This window comes from Melanerpes formicivorus, unplaced genomic scaffold (assembly GCF_026170545.1).
Source record: "Melanerpes formicivorus ecotype bairdi unplaced genomic scaffold, bMelFor1.0.p_v2 SCAF_6, whole genome shotgun sequence".
NCBI classification, from domain to species: domain Eukaryota; kingdom Metazoa; phylum Chordata; class Aves; order Piciformes; family Picidae; genus Melanerpes; species Melanerpes formicivorus.
In genome coordinates, this window is record NW_027142358.1 from 2,466,892 (window position 1) to 2,486,144 (window position 19,253).

Consider the following 19,253-nt stretch of genomic DNA (forward strand, 5'->3'; position numbering starts at 1 on the left):
TAAATAAAATTAATGCTGGAAACTCTTCCATTATTTCACCCATCCAAAAGCTTGCACAGACACTGGCATGATAGTTTTTAATATACTGTCAATGGGGTATCGAGCAGTTTAGACAGCACAGCAAGAATCACCTACAGAAGGCTGGGTCTCTGCTCAGGACAGGGAAAATTTCCCACAAAACTGCTTTGTGTGCATCTGCTGAGTAACAAATGCATTCTGTGACACACTGGATAGTGACAGAAGAGCCTACTAGGCTCAAGCAATTTGCAGTTAATAAAACTTTGACAAACTCTGCTGCAGTGTTGGCAACAAAGCTAGAGAAGTCACTGCAGCTCATGACAGTATCTATGCTTTAAGACATATGCACTGCAGACTACAAGATACAGTCCTGGCTCCTTGTACTCTTGAGACAGACTCCTGTTAGCATTCTACTCAATATAATCCTCTGTTTTGACAACTCCTTCTGGTTATAGTTTTCTGAAGAGTTTTCTATAGCTATTACAATAATTTACATTTTTCTTAGCTTACTCACACAAAAAATCTTCAGAAGAAACTGAAAGCAGACCCTCTCCCCCTCTATTTAATCTATTTGGCCTATTGCCTTCTCAAATAAGGCATTTAAATTGATGTAATCTCTTCTTATCTGACAGGTTATATTATATTTTGTAGAGATCTAAATAGACAACTGGCTGGTAGAGTCTAATTGAATATGAAAAAATCTGCACTGGTCTGAACAGAGTGCATTCAGCAGATCTGATTTTTATGTAAATGCTCATAAAAATTCATAAGTGTTGAGCACTGCAGATGACTAATCCTCTACAGGTGACTAATTCAGTGATTACTATGTTCATGCTGATAACAACCATATCAATTAACATTTAACAAGCAGAGCTCTCCCAAATAAAAAGTATCAACAGATATTCAACTACTGGCAGAAGCAGAAGAAAGAATAATGAAAAACTGAAAGTAAAATTATAGGATATTTTGAATATTTCTGTTAATCAGCTTAGACTTCTGGAGCACTGATGAGTTATTAAGTCTCCTCCACTGCTGATCTGCGACAGAGCTCTGCAGTAACATCCCATGGAGATCAGCTTTCTGGTTCAAGACACTTTGAAAACTACACTACCTAGTCACACACAGTCTACTGGGTTCACAAAAGGAAAATCAGATGGGATAAAATTCAGCAAAACTCATGCCTTCACTAATAGCAACCCACATCCAGTGAGATTCTCCTTCATGCACTCCCCCTTCCTCTTGCAAGTAGGATTCAATATGCTTAGCACAGATTGGAAGGGTCATTGACAAAGCCTTTGAAAAAAAGTGCCCCTTTTTTTTTTCTTAGTAGAAGATATAGTACTACAAGTGTTAAATCTGAAAACTGATGCTGATATTTAAGTAGTCAAAGCTGCTGCTGGTGGTACACTGTCTATACCAACAATGGCTTTGTACCAGAAGACTTCTATACAATCAGGCTTTATGAATTAGCTCCATGCTCCCTTACAACTTAATTTGAATGTGTTTCCCTCCCTGATAACTGACCCAAGATTGTAACAAATGCTTCCAGGAGAGTAAAATGTTCTAATTTACTAATCTTACAAACCACCTCTCATTTGAAGATATTACACTTATACTGTGCTAATTCCCCACCTCCTTCATCTGTAGATTAAAGCAAGCCTAATATTGGAAGTGAATTTTTATGCCTGAAATACAGATCTGAGAGTTTTACACCACATTAAAGCATTGTTCTGTTATTGCTAAGAAACTGGCATCTACAACTTCTAAACTGTACTGGAATGGAAACATGAGAAAATAAAGAGTATCAACTCACACTAACAGCTGAAAACATGGCAGTTATGTGATGTTAAGATCAGGTGTGTGCAAAATGTATTGGGAAAGAAAGCTACTTTAATCCTCAGAAGCTGAGTCTTCCAAAGATTTAATTTTTGCTCCCTGACACGTGCAAGTTTTTTTCAGAGGTATTCTCCTTCTATCTGAATGACTCTATCATGACCTTGAATCTAATGATTTTATGCCACCTAAACAGGAATAAACAGAGGTCCCCCATTAAAATTATTTTTAATTCCTAAATTCAAATATTTACAAGGGGTTGGACATGCCTGTATAGTAAAGGAACTTCTAGACAATGCTTACTTCCTGTAAAATGTAGCTGCTTCTTAAGTGATCCTGGCATAAAGCACTGGCCTAACAAAGCAACAGAAATTCCTTCTGTATTTGGACCCAGCAACTGCATGTCATCCTACAAAAGAATTTGATTCCATTGAGGAACAAGTTCACTTTTCCTCAGGATCCAAAGCAGACCTGCATTTATCACTTGTGAAAAACCCCACTGTTTTTCAGGAAAGTAGATCTCGACTTTTTCACATCTCAGATTATTAAGAAAAAAGAAGAAGGTACTTAGCAACCAGTCATGCATGTATAAATGTGATAAAAGCTCAACTGATACACTACTTGAATTTCCAAAGACCACGTCCCATGGCGAACTGATAGGCTGCTCTTCTCCTTTTGCTCCACCTTCCTTATCCACACCTTGTATCCCAATGCCTGCTACAGTGGTCACCATCTCTAATTCCAGGTCAATCTACAAAAAAATAAAATACACAGTGAATGTCCAACACTAACTTGATTGAATTCATGGAAAATTTGATGCTTTACCAACAGAGTAATAAAACCTGTTAGCCAGCTACAATGAATGCAGTGAAGGAAGCTTGTGGACTGGTGCTTTGAAGTGAAATGCAGAATGAAACTGTATGATAGTGCAAAGGCAGCTTAACAGTACAAATGCACAGCAAAATGAGTAAGAATGTACCCTCTTTGACTACAAATCAGACATATTGGTGAGTATCTGAGTACAAGGTCTACTGAGTTGCATAAAATCCTTTTAATAACAACAAACTTAACTTTTGACTATTCTAAATTTGACCTAACCAAATGCTGTCCAATGACAACATCTGTTAAGAGAAACATTGCAGTGTTGTAACACCTTTCAAGTGTTTCACATGCAGACAATTCTGATAATAAAGCAGTTACCTGTACTTGAGAGATCCAAAGAGCTAGCAGAAGTTTACATAGTCACTGAACTGTAGCAGTATGATAACTTTAGATAAGAATCTGATACTACTGGAAGTGAAACAAAACCAATTTTTCTTTCCAGGACAAAGAATACTAAGAATAGAAATTTCGCATAACAGGAAAGCAAGACTCATTAGAGAGAGAGAACAAAATACTCATTTATACTGGAATGGGTAGAGTGTACCATCTTCATTTGAACAGAAGCACAAAAGTATAGAGAGCCCTTTAAAAAAACCCAAACTGCCCAACAGCATTTTTTTCAGTAAGGCACTGGATCTTTCGTGATGTTGAGGGTATTCAGAGAGCAATTCATCTGGTGTAAAGATTCATTCATCTGTGTTACAGGAAAAGAAGGTAAAGGGATTCAAGTTCTTGAATATGGAGAATTTACCTTTCTAATTAGGTGGTTTTCTGTATCAGCTACATAAATAATGTTATCTTTTATAGCGATCCCTTGTGGCGAGTTGAAAGCTGCCTCTGAGAATCTTCCATCTCTCTTTCCACTGTTTGGACCTAAAAATAAACCACAGCAAACTCAAAATTCTAGAGTAAAAAAAAAAGTAACACCTTAAGGTGCTTACATTTAAACCTGTAAGAGAGACATATTTTCTAAGAGATGCTTTCACAGCACCTTGTACAATTGACATTACTAATATCTTGTGTGGCCTCAATAGCCTGGTGCTATTAAGTTTTGAAGTCATTCTCCACAAGTTCTCTGCTTCTTTAAGCTCATCATCCAAAGAGAAGTTTTAATAGGGGTCTAACTGGCTGTTGTTCCCTTGCAATAAAGGACAGGAACAACAACAGAAGACTGAAATAAAAACTCTACATCTTTCCTTATTCCTGACAACACCAAAGAAAGCCAGCAGGAGAAGACTTCTATTTCCAAAAGCCATTTCAACTCCATTTCAATGGTTTAGATTTTGATGTAATCACAAATGAAACCAATATTGGCAGCATTGTCTCATTATTAATAATAATCATTAGGGGGGAAAATTACATGGAACTAATTACACAAAAGAACAGTGAGAATGATGGAGTGACAGTCTTCTGCACAGAACAATCAAGAAAGGGGAGCATTGTATTGCAGAGGGATTAACATTTAAAGTGCATTAGTGGTATGTGTCAGCAGAAGACATTTAGGTATGACTTGTGTGCATCATGATTGATGATGCAAATATAGTAATTTCAACCTTTGTGCATGCCCACATTTCTATCAACTTGATTGCATTATTTTCTGCCTACTGAATCACTTAACTGAGTCACTGAAATGCACAAACTTTTACAAGCTACTGTGAGAAGACAATTTAGACCTTAACAGACAGGAAGGACTGAGGTGAGGTGTGCCAGATTCCAGTAGTTCCCCTTGTAAGCATCAAAGTGCACATTCCCAGGGAAGGGAGTAACACAGTACCACAGGATAGGAGGGGTACTAGTTCAGAGGTTAGGACACTGCCCTCTGAATTGCTGCTTAATGATTATTCCAGAATACTAATGGGCAGCTTCTTGGCAGAGACTTCATCTCATACGTCACAGAGAAATCAAATTTTTTCACTTTAGTCTTAAGAAATCCTGTTTGTACTTCCCACAGAAGGGTATTAAGACTGATGCCTTAATCAGATTAACTTGTGTAACTGGTCTGTCTATTCAAGGCACTGATACTTCAAATTGCAAGAGATGGTCTTCCTTTCTTTAAACATCAGTGCCACTGGTATTTCCATGATATCTGTAGAATCCTGCCATGGGACAAGCATTAGCTGATAACAAAACTAAGTAATATAGGACACAGCAGCACACAGGTCCTGAGTTTGAGACAGATGAACCATTGTTTTCAATAATTTAGGGATTCAAGCACTGTCTATTGTGGCTGGTTATAGATGGTCCATCCTAACAGCAATTGGTGCATTAAGATGGAACTTTGACTACTCTAACAGATTACAAAAGAAGTCTGAATGTTTCATTTATGGAAGAGTAAAGCATACAGGGTGTGCAAACTTTCTTGATCTGCATTCTTTACAGCAGAGTAATTTTACAAAAAGTCAAAGAAATTATTTTTTTCAAAGCTGAAATGTTACTAATATAAACTTTGTGACAAATAATTTCAAATACTTCCACTGTTTTCTTAACTGGCTTGTATGTCACACCTCAATTTTGGTGAGAACACAAGTGCAATGCTGCTGTTCTTCATAATTCTCCCTTCCTCTGAAAAAAAAACTAACTACACAAAAAACACAGCCCCAAAACCTCCTCACACAACACCATTACCATAATTAATACTCATTTCTGCTATTGGAAATGGAGGCATTACTGTCTCTTTTCCCTACCTTGCTGCTGGATGTGGATATATATCACTTAAATCTTAAACCATTTGCAACTCTATTCATTAGAACAGAAAAATTAGGTTTTGTAATTCACACTAGGCATCACATGGAAAGGCAAACTTTAGTCAATGGAATAAGGGAGGGAAAAAATCAGACATTTGAATCAATTGTATTAACTGATGGTATTACACTATAGAATAGAATTAACCAGGTTGGAAAAGACCTTTGAGATCATTGAGTCCAACCTATCAGCCAACACCATCTAATCAACTAAAGCATGGCACCAAGCACCCCATCCAGTCTCTTCCTAAACACCTCAGTTTAAGAAGGGCCCCTCAGTTTAAGAAGGACATTGAGACACTTGCATGTGTCCAGAGAAGGGCAACAAGGCTGGGGAGAGGCCTTGAGCACAAGCCCTGTGAGGAGAGGCTGAGGGAGCTGGGATTGTTTAGCCTGGAGAAGAGGAGGCTCAGGGGAGACCTCATTGCTCTCTACAACCACCTGAAGGGTAGCTGTAGCCAGGAGGGGGTTGGTCTCTTCTCCCAGGCAACCAGCACCAGAACAAGGGGACACAGTCTCAAGCTGCACCAGGGGAAGTTTAGGCTCGAGGTGAGGAGAAAGTTCTTCACTGAGAGAGTCATTAGTCATTGGAATGTGCTGCCCAGGGAGGTGGTGGAGTCACCACCCCTGGAGGTGTTCAAGAGGGGACTGGACATGGCACTTGGTGCCATGGTCTAGTCATGAGGTCTGTGGTGACAGGTTGGACTCGATGATCTTTGAGGTCTCTTCCAACCTTAGTGATACTGTGATACCTCCAGTGATGGTGACTCCACCACCTCCCTGGGCAGCACATTCCAATGGCCAATCTCTTTCTATGAAGAACTTCTTCCTAACATCCAGCCTGAACCTCCCCTGGTGCAGCTTGTACCCAGTAAAAATTATTTCATGACAAAGAATTTTGTCCATGTTCTTAAACTGTTAGGTTTAGTTGATTAGATGGTGTTGGCTGGTAGGTTGGCCTCGATGATCTCAAAGGTCTTTTCCAACCTGGTTGATTCTGTATTCTGTGTCCTCTTAAAAAGAAATAAAAATAAATCAGTCTAGCAGGCCCAGTGAACATACTCTATCCCTCAACTGACTATAATAAACTCATACAGCCTTACCTCCAATAGTGTGCAGAATCTGTCCATTTCTTCGAGTAACCAAAATCCTGTGATGTCCGGTATCTGCTATTACCAGCCTTTCTCCAGAATTATCTACAGTCACTTTGCCAGGAAACAGCAGGGGAGAAGGTGGGAGGGAGTCTCTGTACAGCTTTATTCCAATTTTGTTATCTTTGATTTGTCCTCTTTCCTTGTAGAATTTCAGTGTTACAGAAGTAAACAAAAACAACTTCTCTCTGTGCCCCTCTCCAACGAGTGAAAAGAGCATGTTGCCACGAGGCCCAAGAATGACCAGGGTAGGCCAGCAGGACACTTCCAGTTCATGCCACAGTGTAGCGTCTGCATCGTTTACAACTGGGTGGACAATGTTATACCTCAGAACAGCACTTTTAATGCTATCCAGAACTTTTTCATTTGGGAATTTTGCTGAGTGGACACCAACAATAATAAGACCATCTGAAAGAAAAACAGAGTTGTGAATTGAAACATATTTGTGTGTGAATAAACAGAAGTAAAAACAAAGCACAGCTATGATGAAGTTCACATGGGCAAGTGTAGAGGCTTGCACCTGGGAAGGAACAACTCCATGCACCAGTATAGGTTGGGGGCAGACCTCTACAACTATCTGAAAGGTGGTTGTAGCCAGGAAGGGGTTGGTCTCTTCTCCCAGGCAACCAGCACCAGAACAAGAGGACACAGTCTCAAGCTGCACCAGGGGAGGTTTAGACTCAAGGTGAGGAGAAAGTTCTTCACCAAGCGAGTCATTCATCATTGGAATGTGCTGCCCAGGGAGGTGGTGGAGTCACCATCCCTGGAGGTGTTCAAGAGGAGATTGGACGTGGCACTTGGTGCCATGGTCTAGTCATGGGATCTGTGTTGATAGGTTGGACTCAACGATCCTCGAGGTCTTTTCCAACCTTAGTTATACTGTGATACTGTGCTGGAGAGCAGTGAAGGCGAAAGGCACCTGGGGGTCCTGGTGCATGGAAGGATGACCATGAGCCAGCAATGTGCTCCTGTGGCCAGGAAAGCCAATGCCATTCTGGGGTGGATTAGAAGGGGTGTGACCAGGTCAAGAGAGGTTCACCTCCCCCTCTACTCTGCATTGCTGAGGCTGCATCTAGAATACTGTGTCCAGTTCTGGGCCCTTCAGTTCAAGAAAGACAGTGAGCTGCTTGAGAGAGTCCAGCGCAGAGCCACGAGGATGAACGAGGAGAGCCTGAGGGAGCTGAGGGCTCTTTAGCTTAGAGAAGAAGAGACTGAAAGATGACCTCATCAATGCTCATAAATATGTAAAGGGTGAGTCCCGAGAGGATGGAGCCAGGCTCTGCTTGGTGGTGCCCAGTGACAGGACAAGGGGCAATGGTGGAAGTTGAGGCATAGGAAGTTTCACGTAAATAAGAAGAAATTTTTTTTCCCTGTGAGGGTGACAGAGCACTTGAACAGGCTGCCCAGGGGGGTTGTGGAGTCTCCCTCTCTGGAGATACTCAAAACCTGCCTGGATGCATTCCTGTGTGATCTGGTGTAGGTGATCCTGCTCTGGGAAGGGGTTGGGCTGGATGATCTTTTGAGGTCCCTTCCAGCCCCTGAAATTCTGTGATACTGTGTTGTCTCACAATGTGACTGACTGCTTTCCAGACCAAAGGAGGATTTGAACAAACAAAACCAATTCTACCTCAAGAGGAATACAGATATCTATCTAGACAAAATGCTGAAACTCAGAAATAACATTTCACTAAAATTACAAATCTCTAGATAAGTAAGTTCTGTTATTTGGTGCTTTCCCTAACATTGAAATGCTTTATCCTCAAATATGAAAGTAGCCCTTCTGAAAGAGCACTCATCTAGAAAGATGTTTTTTTAATATATGTTGTCTCAGCAGATTTTTAAGAAGCCTTGAGAGTATAATTTTTTAACAGTCCTGGCTTAATGGAGAGGTCCCTGATGACTGGAAGCTGGCCAATGTGATGCTCATCCAAAGAAGGGCCAGTTGGATGAACCAGGGAATTACAGACCTGTCAGCCTGACCTCAGTGCCAGGCAAATTATGGAACAGGTCATTTTGAGTGCAATCACACAGCACTTACAGGATAGCCAAGGGATCAGGCCCAGACAGCATGGATTTAGGAAGGGCAGGTCCTACCTGACTAACCTGATCTCCTTCTATGATCAGGTGACTGCCTGGTGGATGTGAGGAGGCCTGTGGATGTGGTCTACCTGGACTTCAGCAAGGCTTTTGACACCATCCCCCACAGCAAACTCCTGGCCGAGCTGTCAGCTCGTGGCTTGGACAGCAGCACTCTGTGCTGGGTTAGGAACAGGCTGGAGGGCAGAGCCCAGAGAGTGGTGGTGAATGGTGCCACATCCAGCTGGCAGCCAGTCACCAGTGGTGTGCCCCAGGGATCAGTGCTGGGCCCCATGCACTTTAACATCTTCATTGATGATCTGGATGAGGGGGTTGAGTCCATCATCAGTAAATTTGCAGATGACAACAAGCTGGGGGCAGGAGTTGATCTGTTAGAGGGTGGGAGGGCTCTGCAGAAGGACCTTGAGAGGCTGGACAGATGGGCAGAGTCCAAGGGCATGAGATTGAACACAGCTAAGTGCCAGGTTCTACAAATAGGCCACAACAACCCCATGTAGTGCTACAGGGTGAGGTCAGAGTGGCTGGAGAGCAGCCAGGCAGAAAAGGACCTGGGGGTAATGGTTGATAGTAGGCTGAACATGAGCCAGCAATGTGCCCAGGTGGCCAAGAAGGCCAATGGCATCCTGGCCTGTAGCAGGAATAGTGTAGCCAGTAGGAGCAGGGAAGTCATTCTGCCCCTGTACTCAGCACTGGGTAGGCCACACCTTGAGTACTGTGTTCAGTTCTGGGCCCCTCAGTTGAGGAAAGATGTTGAGTTGCTGGAAAATGTCCAGAGAAGGGCAACAAAGCTGGGGAGGGATTTGGAGCACAAGCCCTATGAGGAGAGGCTGAGGGAGCTGGGGTTGCTTAGCCTGGAAAAGGGGGGGCTCAGGGGAGATCTTATTGCTCTCTACAACTACCTGAAGGGAGGTTGTAGCCAGGTGGGGGTTGGTCTCTTCTCCCAGGCATCCAGCACACAGTCTCAAGCTACACCAGGGGAGGTTTAGGCTGGATGTTAGGAAGAAGTTCCTCATAGAAAGAATGATTGGCCACTGGAACGTGCTGCTCAGGAGGTGGTGGGGTCACCATCATTGGAGGTGTTTAAGAAGAGACTGGATGGGTGCTTCGTGCCATGGTTTAGTTGATTACATGATGTTGGGTTATAGGTTGGACTCGATGATCTCGAAGGTCTTTTCCAACCTGGTTAATTCTATTCTATTCTTTGAACTGTTTAGTGACTTGTAGAAGCAGATATTTAATTTTGAGGCTTTTTTTTTTTTTTATTCAAGTAATAACCATTTTTTACAACAGATACTTTATCAGTTTATAACAAATATAATTAGAACATAACCTAAATATTTTTAGTCACCTTGCTAAGAACTTTATTTCTCAACTTCTAGCTTCTTATAGCTGCTAGAACAGTACCCTTCTTTGCTTAAGTTTTTCTTTGTTCACTCTTCCACTTGCAACTGCAATTATCAAAATGCAAGCTGGTTCTCTGAGAAGGAAAACCACACACACAGTAACTTTTTGCATCTTGCATAATGTAACTTTCTCCCCTTCTCAAAGATGACAATCTTATTTATTTGGCACTCCTGGAACTTTAAGATTTAATCCACAAGAAGTGCAGTTTCACAGTATCACAGTATCACCAAGGTTGGAAGAGACCTTGAGGATCATCGAGTCCAACCTGTCACCACAGACCCATGACTAGACCATGGCAACAAGTGCCACATCCAATCCTCTCTTGAACACCTCCAGGGACTGTGACTCCACCACCTCCCTGGGCAGCACATTCCAATAACTAATGACTCTCTTGGTGAAGAACTTTCTCCTCACCTTGAGCCTAAACCTCCCCTGGCACAGCTTGAGACTGTGTCTCCTTGTTCTGGTGCTGGTTGCCTGGGAGAAGAGACCAACCCCTTCCCGGCTGCAACCACCTTTCAGGTACTTGTAGAGGGCAATGAGGTCACCCCTGAGCCTCCTCTTTTCCAGGATAAACAATCCCAGCTCCCTCAGCCTCTCCTCATAGGGCTTGTGCTCAAGGCCTCTCACCAGCCTTGTTGCCCTTCTCTGAACATGTTCAAGTGTTTCGATGTCCTTCTTAAACTGAGGGGCCCAGAACTGGACACAGGACTCAAGGTGCAGCCTAACCAAAGCAGAGTACAGGGGCACAGTGACCTCCCTGCTCCTGCTGGCCACACTATTCCTAATATTTCCCTGCAATAACTCACCTATCTTATACATTACATTTCATTTAGCATCAACTGTTGTATGTCACACAACCAGTCATTCTAAACTAGAAATTCACTTTATCAGATCATCACATTTACTACCTAATCCATTAAGGGACTTCACTATTTGTGAAACTTCAGGCAAATATGCAAAAATAAAATGCTTTTGTAAAGCAGTCCCCCAAAAGCCCTGTAGTTACAGTCAGCAGAGTTTACCATTTCAAGAAGGGTGCAATGAGCTCTCTGATCAGAGAGGGACTGGACCAGGAGTCAAAACTAACTGTGAGAACAACTGCACCCAAGGGCATGGTTCGGAATGGGATGTAGCATTCACTGCCATGCTTTGCTTTACTTTTACTTTAGAGGTTCAATTTGCATAGCTGGAGATATTTGTTGTACCCTCACTTCTGGTTTTGTGGTAGAAATGTAAGAAAGGCAATTATTTCAGGTCTTAAACAGTTGTATTATTTGCTTCTTTCTAAAAAAAATTATCTCAAGTTGGTTTTTTTTATACAGTTACAAAGAAACAGAGAAACAGAAAACTAACTTCTTTCTTTTAGTCCCTGTCAACCATGAAACAGTGTTAATGGAGAAGAGCAGCATCTTCAATGTGACAACAGGTAGGAGTAAATAATTTAAAAATCAGTATAACTCTCAATCCTATAGATGCAGCATGCTGCAATATCAGACAGCTGAAGCTGTATTACCATTAAACTGCTGAACTCCAAAGAGCAGGTCAAATGTTTCAGTTGTAACAGGGAGCAGCAGCAGTGCTTATGCTTGTCCTTCAAAAATTTCATTAAAGCTAGAGAGAATTCTATATCTGAACACCTGAACAGCACAAGCAAACCCTAACAGTCTTTCATGAAGAAAACTCCTGTGGGAACTGATGGATGCTGTGCTGTAAGAATACGCACACCATTTGAAACACTTTACTTGAAGGATCGTAACAGAGCACAACGCTGGACTTATGCCAAGCTATTTCTGAATATTAAAAAGTACTCCCTCTTATAGAAGTAATTTCTGGACTGCTGATAGCATGAGCTCAATATGCACTGAGGTTTAAAATAACTTTCTGAATGCCACTTGAAACACAGAAATAGCACCACTGGAGATAGCAGCAAGAACCTATCAGATAAAGATGCTAGGTGACATCTAATCCTATGGAAAGCAGCCTTCACTTTGAAAGAGATCTGAGTTCCAGACCATAGAACTAGGTGCATATGTACAATGATACATACAATGGTTTTCAGGCTCCTCCTAAAACCACAGCTTCTTGTGTTCAGATCTGATAATCACATTGCTGAACTCTGAACACACTCCATGCAAGAAGGCATTTCAGTCACAATTTAAAAAGCAACTGGAGTATCTAAAAATGTATGTGGATAATCAAAGTAAGACATCATATCAATATTGAGGTTTGCTCTTAGAACAGAGTAGAACAGAACAGAACAGAATAGAATAGACCAGACCAGGTTGGAAAAGACCTTTGAGATCATCAAGTCCAGCTTATCACCCAACACTATCTAATCAACTAAACCATGGCACCAAACACCCCATCCAGTCTCTTCCTAAACACCTCCAGTGACAGTGACTCCACCGCCTCCCTGGGCAGCCCATTCCAATGGCAAATCACTGCTGTGAAGAATTTCTTCCTAACATTCAGCCTAAACCTCCCCTGGTGCAGCTTGAGACTGTGTCCTCTTGCAGAAAAACATGTTGCCTCTTCCACAGCAGTACAGAGATGCTCAAATATTTTGAAGAGAAAGCTTTTGGGAAGAGGTTGTTAAAGTCAGTATTTTGTTATCAACTGATGTAACAACTTGGTCTTAAAAAACACGTGAAGGATATGACAGCTATATTAATACAGTAAGACTACGCTACAAAATGTTTATCATCTGATGTTACTCATTGTATGATCAATGTAATCCTCTAAAATCTTAAACTAGACCTTGTTCCCAGCATGCCTGGTATCCACAGCAGTCCATTTAATCATTTGCTAATCATCTTCCCCTTAAAACTGCCTCCCTCCCAGAAGAAATCCATAGAATTACAGAATACAGCTGGTTGGAAGAGACCTCAAGGCTCATCAAGTCCAGCCCTCAACCTAGAAATGAAAGGTCAACACTAAACCATGTACCAAAGTGCCAGGTCTACACGCCACTTGAACACCCCCAGGGACGGTGACTCCACCACTGCCCTGGGCAGACCATTCCAATGCTTGAGTACCCTTTCAGTGAAGAAGTATTTCCTAATATCCAGCCTAAACCTCGCCTGGCACAGCTTGCAACCATTTCCTCTAGTCCTGTTGCTTGTCATCCAGAAGAGGCTGGCCCCCTCCTCACTCCAACCTCCCCTCAGGTATTGTAGAGAGAAGTAAGGTCTCTCTCTTCAGCCTACTTTTCTCTAGACTGAACAACCCCAGCTCCCTCAAACGCTTCTCGCATGCCATGTGCTCCAGCCCCTTCACCACCCTTGCTGCCCTTCCCAGGACAAGCTCCAGCAGCTCTATATCCTTTGCATAGTGAAGGGCCCAAACCTGAACACAATACTTGAGGTGTGGCCTCACCAGTGCTGAGTACAGGGGGATGATCACCTCCCTCTCCTGCTGGCCACTGTGTTTCTAATACAAGCCAGGATGCCATTGGCTTTCTTGGCCACCTGGGCACACTGCTGACTTACGCTGAGTCCATGACAGTTTTCCCTTATTAGCTTAAGTTTCTCATATCTGAAACATTACACCAGATCTCAAATTTCTCCCAAGTAAACAGCTAAGCCTTCCAAGGTAGAAAAATCAGTTTGAGTCTTCTGTAAAGTGCTACATAAATCTACAATAAATAAGTGAACTATGTAAGAACTTGAATTTTCAAAGCTGTTTTAATCTCTTTTTCTAGTGAAAGAAAGTAACAGATGAAAATAAATGATGCCAAAATGAAAACCAATCAGAAAGGCCAATGAAGGACCAGAGACTTAAACAGTATAAGCCAATGTTATTTACTACAGATATAGCATATTCAGTACAGTATTTTTAGGGCTGGAAGTAACACTGCTCTTCATCTCACTCTTCAGTCTATTAAAATATCCAAGATAAGTGAGTAGCTGATACATTCTGTCAGACCACAGCTTATCTCTGACAAGTCATCACAATGACAAGAGACTGCATTCTAAATAGTCATTACCCTGCATTTTTATTCACACAGTGAGAGAAATTTCATCTCAGATGTGACTTTAAAAAGCTTAATTCCTTCTCCAGAATACAGGGTTACTAATGTTATACAATGTGATACCAATACCAAAATATGCTAAATCAAACCTTACATATTTTGGTATTTCAGTTAGAATGGAAAAAAAACCACCACAAAAAACCACCAACCAACCTAACACTAACCTTAACTATATCCATTCTATCAGCTTTACTGTGTTCTTCTCCAACCTGGTTCCTAAGTCAAGTGCAGTTATGTAGTTGTAATAACTTCAAGCCTGTATCTTGCATCCCTGCATCGCTTTTTGCAAACACCCTTACCTATCAGATTTGGACTTTTAAGCACACATTGTGTCTCTTTAATTACACAGACACAACAGACACCTTATTTAACCCCATTAAAAAATGCGATGGGACTATACACAGTCACCTTTTTTAGGCTGCTTAAGAGATTAGAAGACATTTTTAGGCACCCCTGAAATTTTGCCAGCTGTTTAGTAACCAGCAACAAAGTGACTCAGCTACTGCAACAGTGCCAGGAAATTCTATTCCAAGCAAGCCAAAGTGCTTTTACCTTTATCAGAGTACTGGTGCTCTAAGGCGTGGAGATCAGGCAGCAGGTGTAAGCAATTGATGCAGCAGTAAGTAAAGAAATCCAACACCACAACTTTTCCACAAAGGTCTTTGTGAAGGGAAATAGGACCTTCAGTGTTTAACCATTGTAGATCTGGAATTCAGAGGACAGTGATACCCAGTTAGGGGAAGGGTAAGGAAAAGCAGACACTTGTCTCTGATTTGCATACAACACAATTTTTTTTAATTGAAACATACCAGGAACAAAGTTCAGCATCCCCTTTTATGCAGCTAGAAAAGCAAACCAAAACCCAACTCATCCTTATGTTCTACAACCCTTCATAATGTATAAGAGAGAAGAAATATTATTAACAAGTGTTAATGTAATATTGAAAGGGCAGGTTTTTATTTTGAATCATAGAGTCATAGAATTGTTAAGGTTGGAAGGGACCTCAAGGATCATCCAGTTCCAACCCCCCTGCCACAGGCAGGGACCCCTCACACATTTAAATAGGCATCTTTTAATCAAAAAGAGCACACAAGCCTCAAACCAGTTTTCATACTTTTTCAAACATGATCCACATTATTCAACCTCTACCACTGACCCATAGGTAACAATTATTTAAAACCCACATAAAGGCTACTAGACTTAAAAACTGTTAAAGTCCTAATGACTTTCCCAACAGTTTTGTAAATCACTGACTGCAAAGATGACTGAAATATTTTGGTGTTTACAGTTCTGATCTTGATTTTCACAAGTTTGAAATGACAGGTAAAAATGACTGTTGTTATGTGGGCAGAAATACAACCTTTCCAGACATACACAGTAGAACTCCTGGTTTCTACCTCCATGTATTTATAAATATGAAGGGATGCACACACATTCAGATTTGACAACACTAATGAGAATGATTTATCAAGTGCATGCATTCTTTCTACAGTTTAAGGGCATTTACCTTTTAAAAGAAAAGAGTAGGTTATTTTTTAGCACTCCTCCCCTATTCACTAGAATTAAAATACTTTTCAGAAGACAATACTGGTAAAGAAAAACATTGGCTACCTATTCGAGCTCTTTTCAGAGGAGAAAAAAAGCTTTGACAACATACAGAAAGCGAAACACTTAAATGGAAAAGAAGTGAAAATTCCATTCAGGGGTCCAAATCTAGGCAGAAAGAGCATTCAGTTTGCTCTACTGGCTAAAAGTCAGAATTTATTACCATGATACACATGTGATTTTAACCTTGAAGTTTACTTCCTGAGGTTTCTGTCCTGTAGTCACTGAGATTAAAAGGACCGTGATCTAGACTTAAAGGCTTAAAAGCCTTAACCTTGATTTTTACACTTAGTGCAAAAAGATCTATGACAGCATGAAAGGGAAATAGGCACTCCACTGAAGGAGGATGACACCTCTAGCACTTTGTAATATCAGGGACATGAAAATTGACAAGCACAGGTAAGACATGAGGAGAGAGAGCTGGGAAACATATTAGACGGCGGCAGTGAAACCAAGATTGGTCAGGAGAAAGCTGTGAGCGATGGGAATGTTCTCACTATGCCCAGAAGAGACATCAATCTATGATACAGTAAGGAGAGGCTTTATTTTTTTTTTTTAAAAAAAGTAAATTAATGGTGATAGCAGAAAGTTAGAAGCTTCAAAGAAGGAGTTTTTGCAGCCACTAGTATTTATAGAGGGCTTCTTTTTTCCCCCGTCCTTCTTTCCTGGTACTTTCAGGAGTAACATTTCCTGTAACTAGAAGCGCCGCTTAAAGAAGCGGCTAGCGGGGCCGTAATTACACGGCCCTGTCAGGCAGCGGGATTTTAAAGCGAACGCCACACTCAGAACCAAACCTCGGCCACCTCCGCCGAGGAAGACCCTGCAGCCGCCCGCCCGGCGGGCCCGAGACGCCGGACCGCGGTTCGCCGCGGGATCGAAGCTGCTCGGGCCCCACCACCCACCTCCGCCGAGCTCGGGCACCGTTAGGTCCCGCTCCCGGCTGTCCATCTTCTTCAGGTACTGGTAGACCAAGTTCTCTTTCTCCTGAGGAGTATCGGCATCGAGCAGGGCGTACTCCAGCTGGGTCTGGGCGGGCAGGAGCCCAGCTAGGCCCCCCGCAGCCATGACGCGACCTGGGCGAGCCCGTCGCCGCTACGGGCCGATGTTTACCGCACTGCCGCTTCACCGCCGCACTTTCGGCACCGTGACAACGCGGTGGGAGGAAACCTCTAATTAAAACCAAAACCAACCACCACCACCAAAAAAACCCTCACGAAACGGAACCAAAGTACTATTAGGCAATAAACGTTCTGTGTCAAAGGAGAAGCTTCTGATTCATTTCGCGATTTTACACAGCTTTGATATTCACAGAAGTATATTCGTGAAAACAACCCTCAGTGGTGATTCCACGTCAGCAGATTCAACACAGCCTGATTTTCTTGCCCACTTACTTTTCCATTTGTAAATGGAACACAAGTGAAAGCCGAGCAGCACAGGGGAGAAGTCCAAACAAAGCGCAAATCATATAAAGAGCAATATAGATGGAATTTTATTTTATTTTTTTCAGGCGGTGGGGGAAGCTATGAGAGAAGCGGGAAACTGAGTGACAGTTGGTGACGAAACTGCGGAAGCGAATGCAGTGCCACGGCGGTGAACGGCTGAGGAAAGGCGCCCGCCCGCCCCCTTGGTAGCGGCGGGAGACTCCAGACAGCCTGCGGCGGGAGCCTGCGGGGGGCAGCTTGCCCACGGTGTCCGCGGCGAGAGGCTGCGGGGAGGCAGCCGGCCTACGGAGCCCGCGGCGGGAGGCTGTGGGGAGGCAGCCGCCCACGGTGCGGTGTAAGCGCGGGGCCCCTCCTGGCAGCGCCAGGCCGGTTTCGGCCTTCGCTGTGTGGTGACTCCCGGCAGCGATCCCGTAGCCGAACTCTTGTCATTTTCTTTCTTAAAACCTTCTTGCTTCGGGGCAGCAAGGTGGCAGCTGGGGGAGCGGGGCAAGCTGGGCTTCACCCTCCGAGGTCGGGTCGGGTGCTTATGAGAGGCAATGACTCACGCAGCAAGTCGTTCTGTATCTTCCAGGCTCGCCTTGTCTTTGACAGGAGTAACGACGAATATTGAAAGAGGCGCTCATTAGATTACATTTTTTAGGGTAGGATCCATCATGCTTCTGTCCCATCACGGACTGCTGTTTGGTGTGCGGCCCCGTGTTACTCTTTTAAAATGGAATTCAAGTACTTTTCTTCAGGTAGTGAAGGGGGCAGGGAAGAGAAAACCTTTTAGTGGAAGAAAAGATAGTTTTGTGAACTGTTGGTTAAAAGAAAGACTATTTCGTGTGTTACCATGTCTGAAGATGCTTTATTGGAAGAGGATATTTGGGAATACAAATCCATCAGGAAGCGAAAGCATCAGAATAGTTCTGAGAGCATCTCTACACCTGTGCAGAAAGTAAGTGAGAGCAAGAGCAGGCCAAAAAAACAGAGAAGCAGAAGTAAGAAAAAATCTGTGGAAAAAGCTGATGGGCTTCAGAAAACTGAGCAGAGATCAAGGCCAGATCAGGATGTAGATCAGTGCAAAGATGACAGCAGTGTGCACTCCCAGGAAAGCGTGGGTAGCCTGACGGGACAGAGCTCACAAAATGGGAAGCCCGTGCACGATGGATACTGTCCGAGCTGCCAGATGCCTTTCTCTTTGCTATTGGTCCAGACACCTCGCTGGCATGTTGCTGAATGTTTGGATACTCCAGGAGCCACTGAAAAAGGTATGACTAGAGTAAGAACGTGGCCTTTGGAGAAAAGGGCTTCTCATAAGATACTGCTGCAAACCTTGGTTTTCACATTTGGTAGTTGCTCTGGTTTTTAGAGTGTTACTGTTGGTCATTTATCAGTATTATTTTCTTCATGAAGAACCTCATGTGAACATGGAAATCTGATGTGAACATTTCATACCAGAATCTAAGAATTCTGTAAAATAGCTAACAACAACAACAAAATGTACAGAACTGCCACAGCTTTTTTCCTGGCATCTGAATCCTGAATACTTTTTTTCACCCTAACATTCTGTGATCAGTAAATACATGATTTTTAAATTTTATTATTTTTTAAACTTAGGATGTAACCCAGCTGAGAATTTGAAGTGGAATTTCAAGTTGATTCAGAACTGATATTTAGTTTATTTAGAAACTTGTCTCCTGGCCTTTTCTGGTGCTACTTCTCGGGTGCTACTTCTCAGAGCTTGTTGCTTGTGTGTGAGACAATTCTAAACCAGAAGTTGTGTGATTGCATCAATGCAATATTGAAGGAGGACTAAGTAGTGGTGGTGTTAGAGGCCTGTAGTAATTTAGGCATGGTGCTGTATTAGCAGTAGCTGGTTGGTTTCAGGTTGGAAGCACTCATTTCTACCTGGCTCAGGGCAGGAGGTCTTGGTAGCTTGAAAATCACTTTTACTTGTGCATTCTGTCCTCCAATAGCTGTATTTTTAAGAAAAAGCTTTAAAATTGTGTGTCCTGTTTGAATTTTATTTCAGTAATTATGTCAACTGCCTTTGCAAAGATACTAA

At 42.5% G+C, this 19,253-nt stretch overlaps 2 protein-coding genes across 9 annotated transcripts in view; one reads left to right on the plus strand and one right to left on the minus strand.

The window, feature by feature from the left end:
- The window catches only part of NHLRC2 (NHL repeat containing 2), a 42,262-nt gene extending 25,372 nt beyond the window's left edge, over positions 1–16,890 (minus strand). Inside the window, exons 1-5 of the mRNA XM_068139340.1 lie at positions 16,667–16,890; positions 14,712–14,864; positions 6,578–7,033; positions 3,485–3,606; positions 2,473–2,602 (exon numbers count right to left, since the gene is read on the minus strand). Coding sequence (XP_067995441.1) covers positions 2,473–2,602; positions 3,485–3,606; positions 6,578–7,033; positions 14,712–14,864; positions 16,667–16,829 — 1,024 coding nt within the window. The 5' untranslated portion in view covers positions 16,830–16,890. The remainder of the gene's footprint in view (positions 1–2,472; positions 2,603–3,484; positions 3,607–6,577; positions 7,034–14,711; positions 14,865–16,666) is intronic.
- Positions 16,891–17,339: 449 nt separating this feature from the next.
- The window catches only part of DCLRE1A (DNA cross-link repair 1A), a 58,214-nt gene continuing 56,300 nt past the window's right edge, over positions 17,340–19,253 (plus strand). For all 8 annotated transcript variants that reach the window (XR_010987476.1, XR_010987474.1, XR_010987475.1 and 5 more), the window contains exon 1: positions 17,340–18,456. Coding sequence is in view for 3 of the 8 variants with exons in the window: in XM_068139338.1 (XP_067995439.1) it covers positions 18,039–18,456 (418 nt within the window). In the remaining 5 variants the exon portion in view is untranslated. The remainder of the gene's footprint in view (positions 18,457–19,253) is intronic.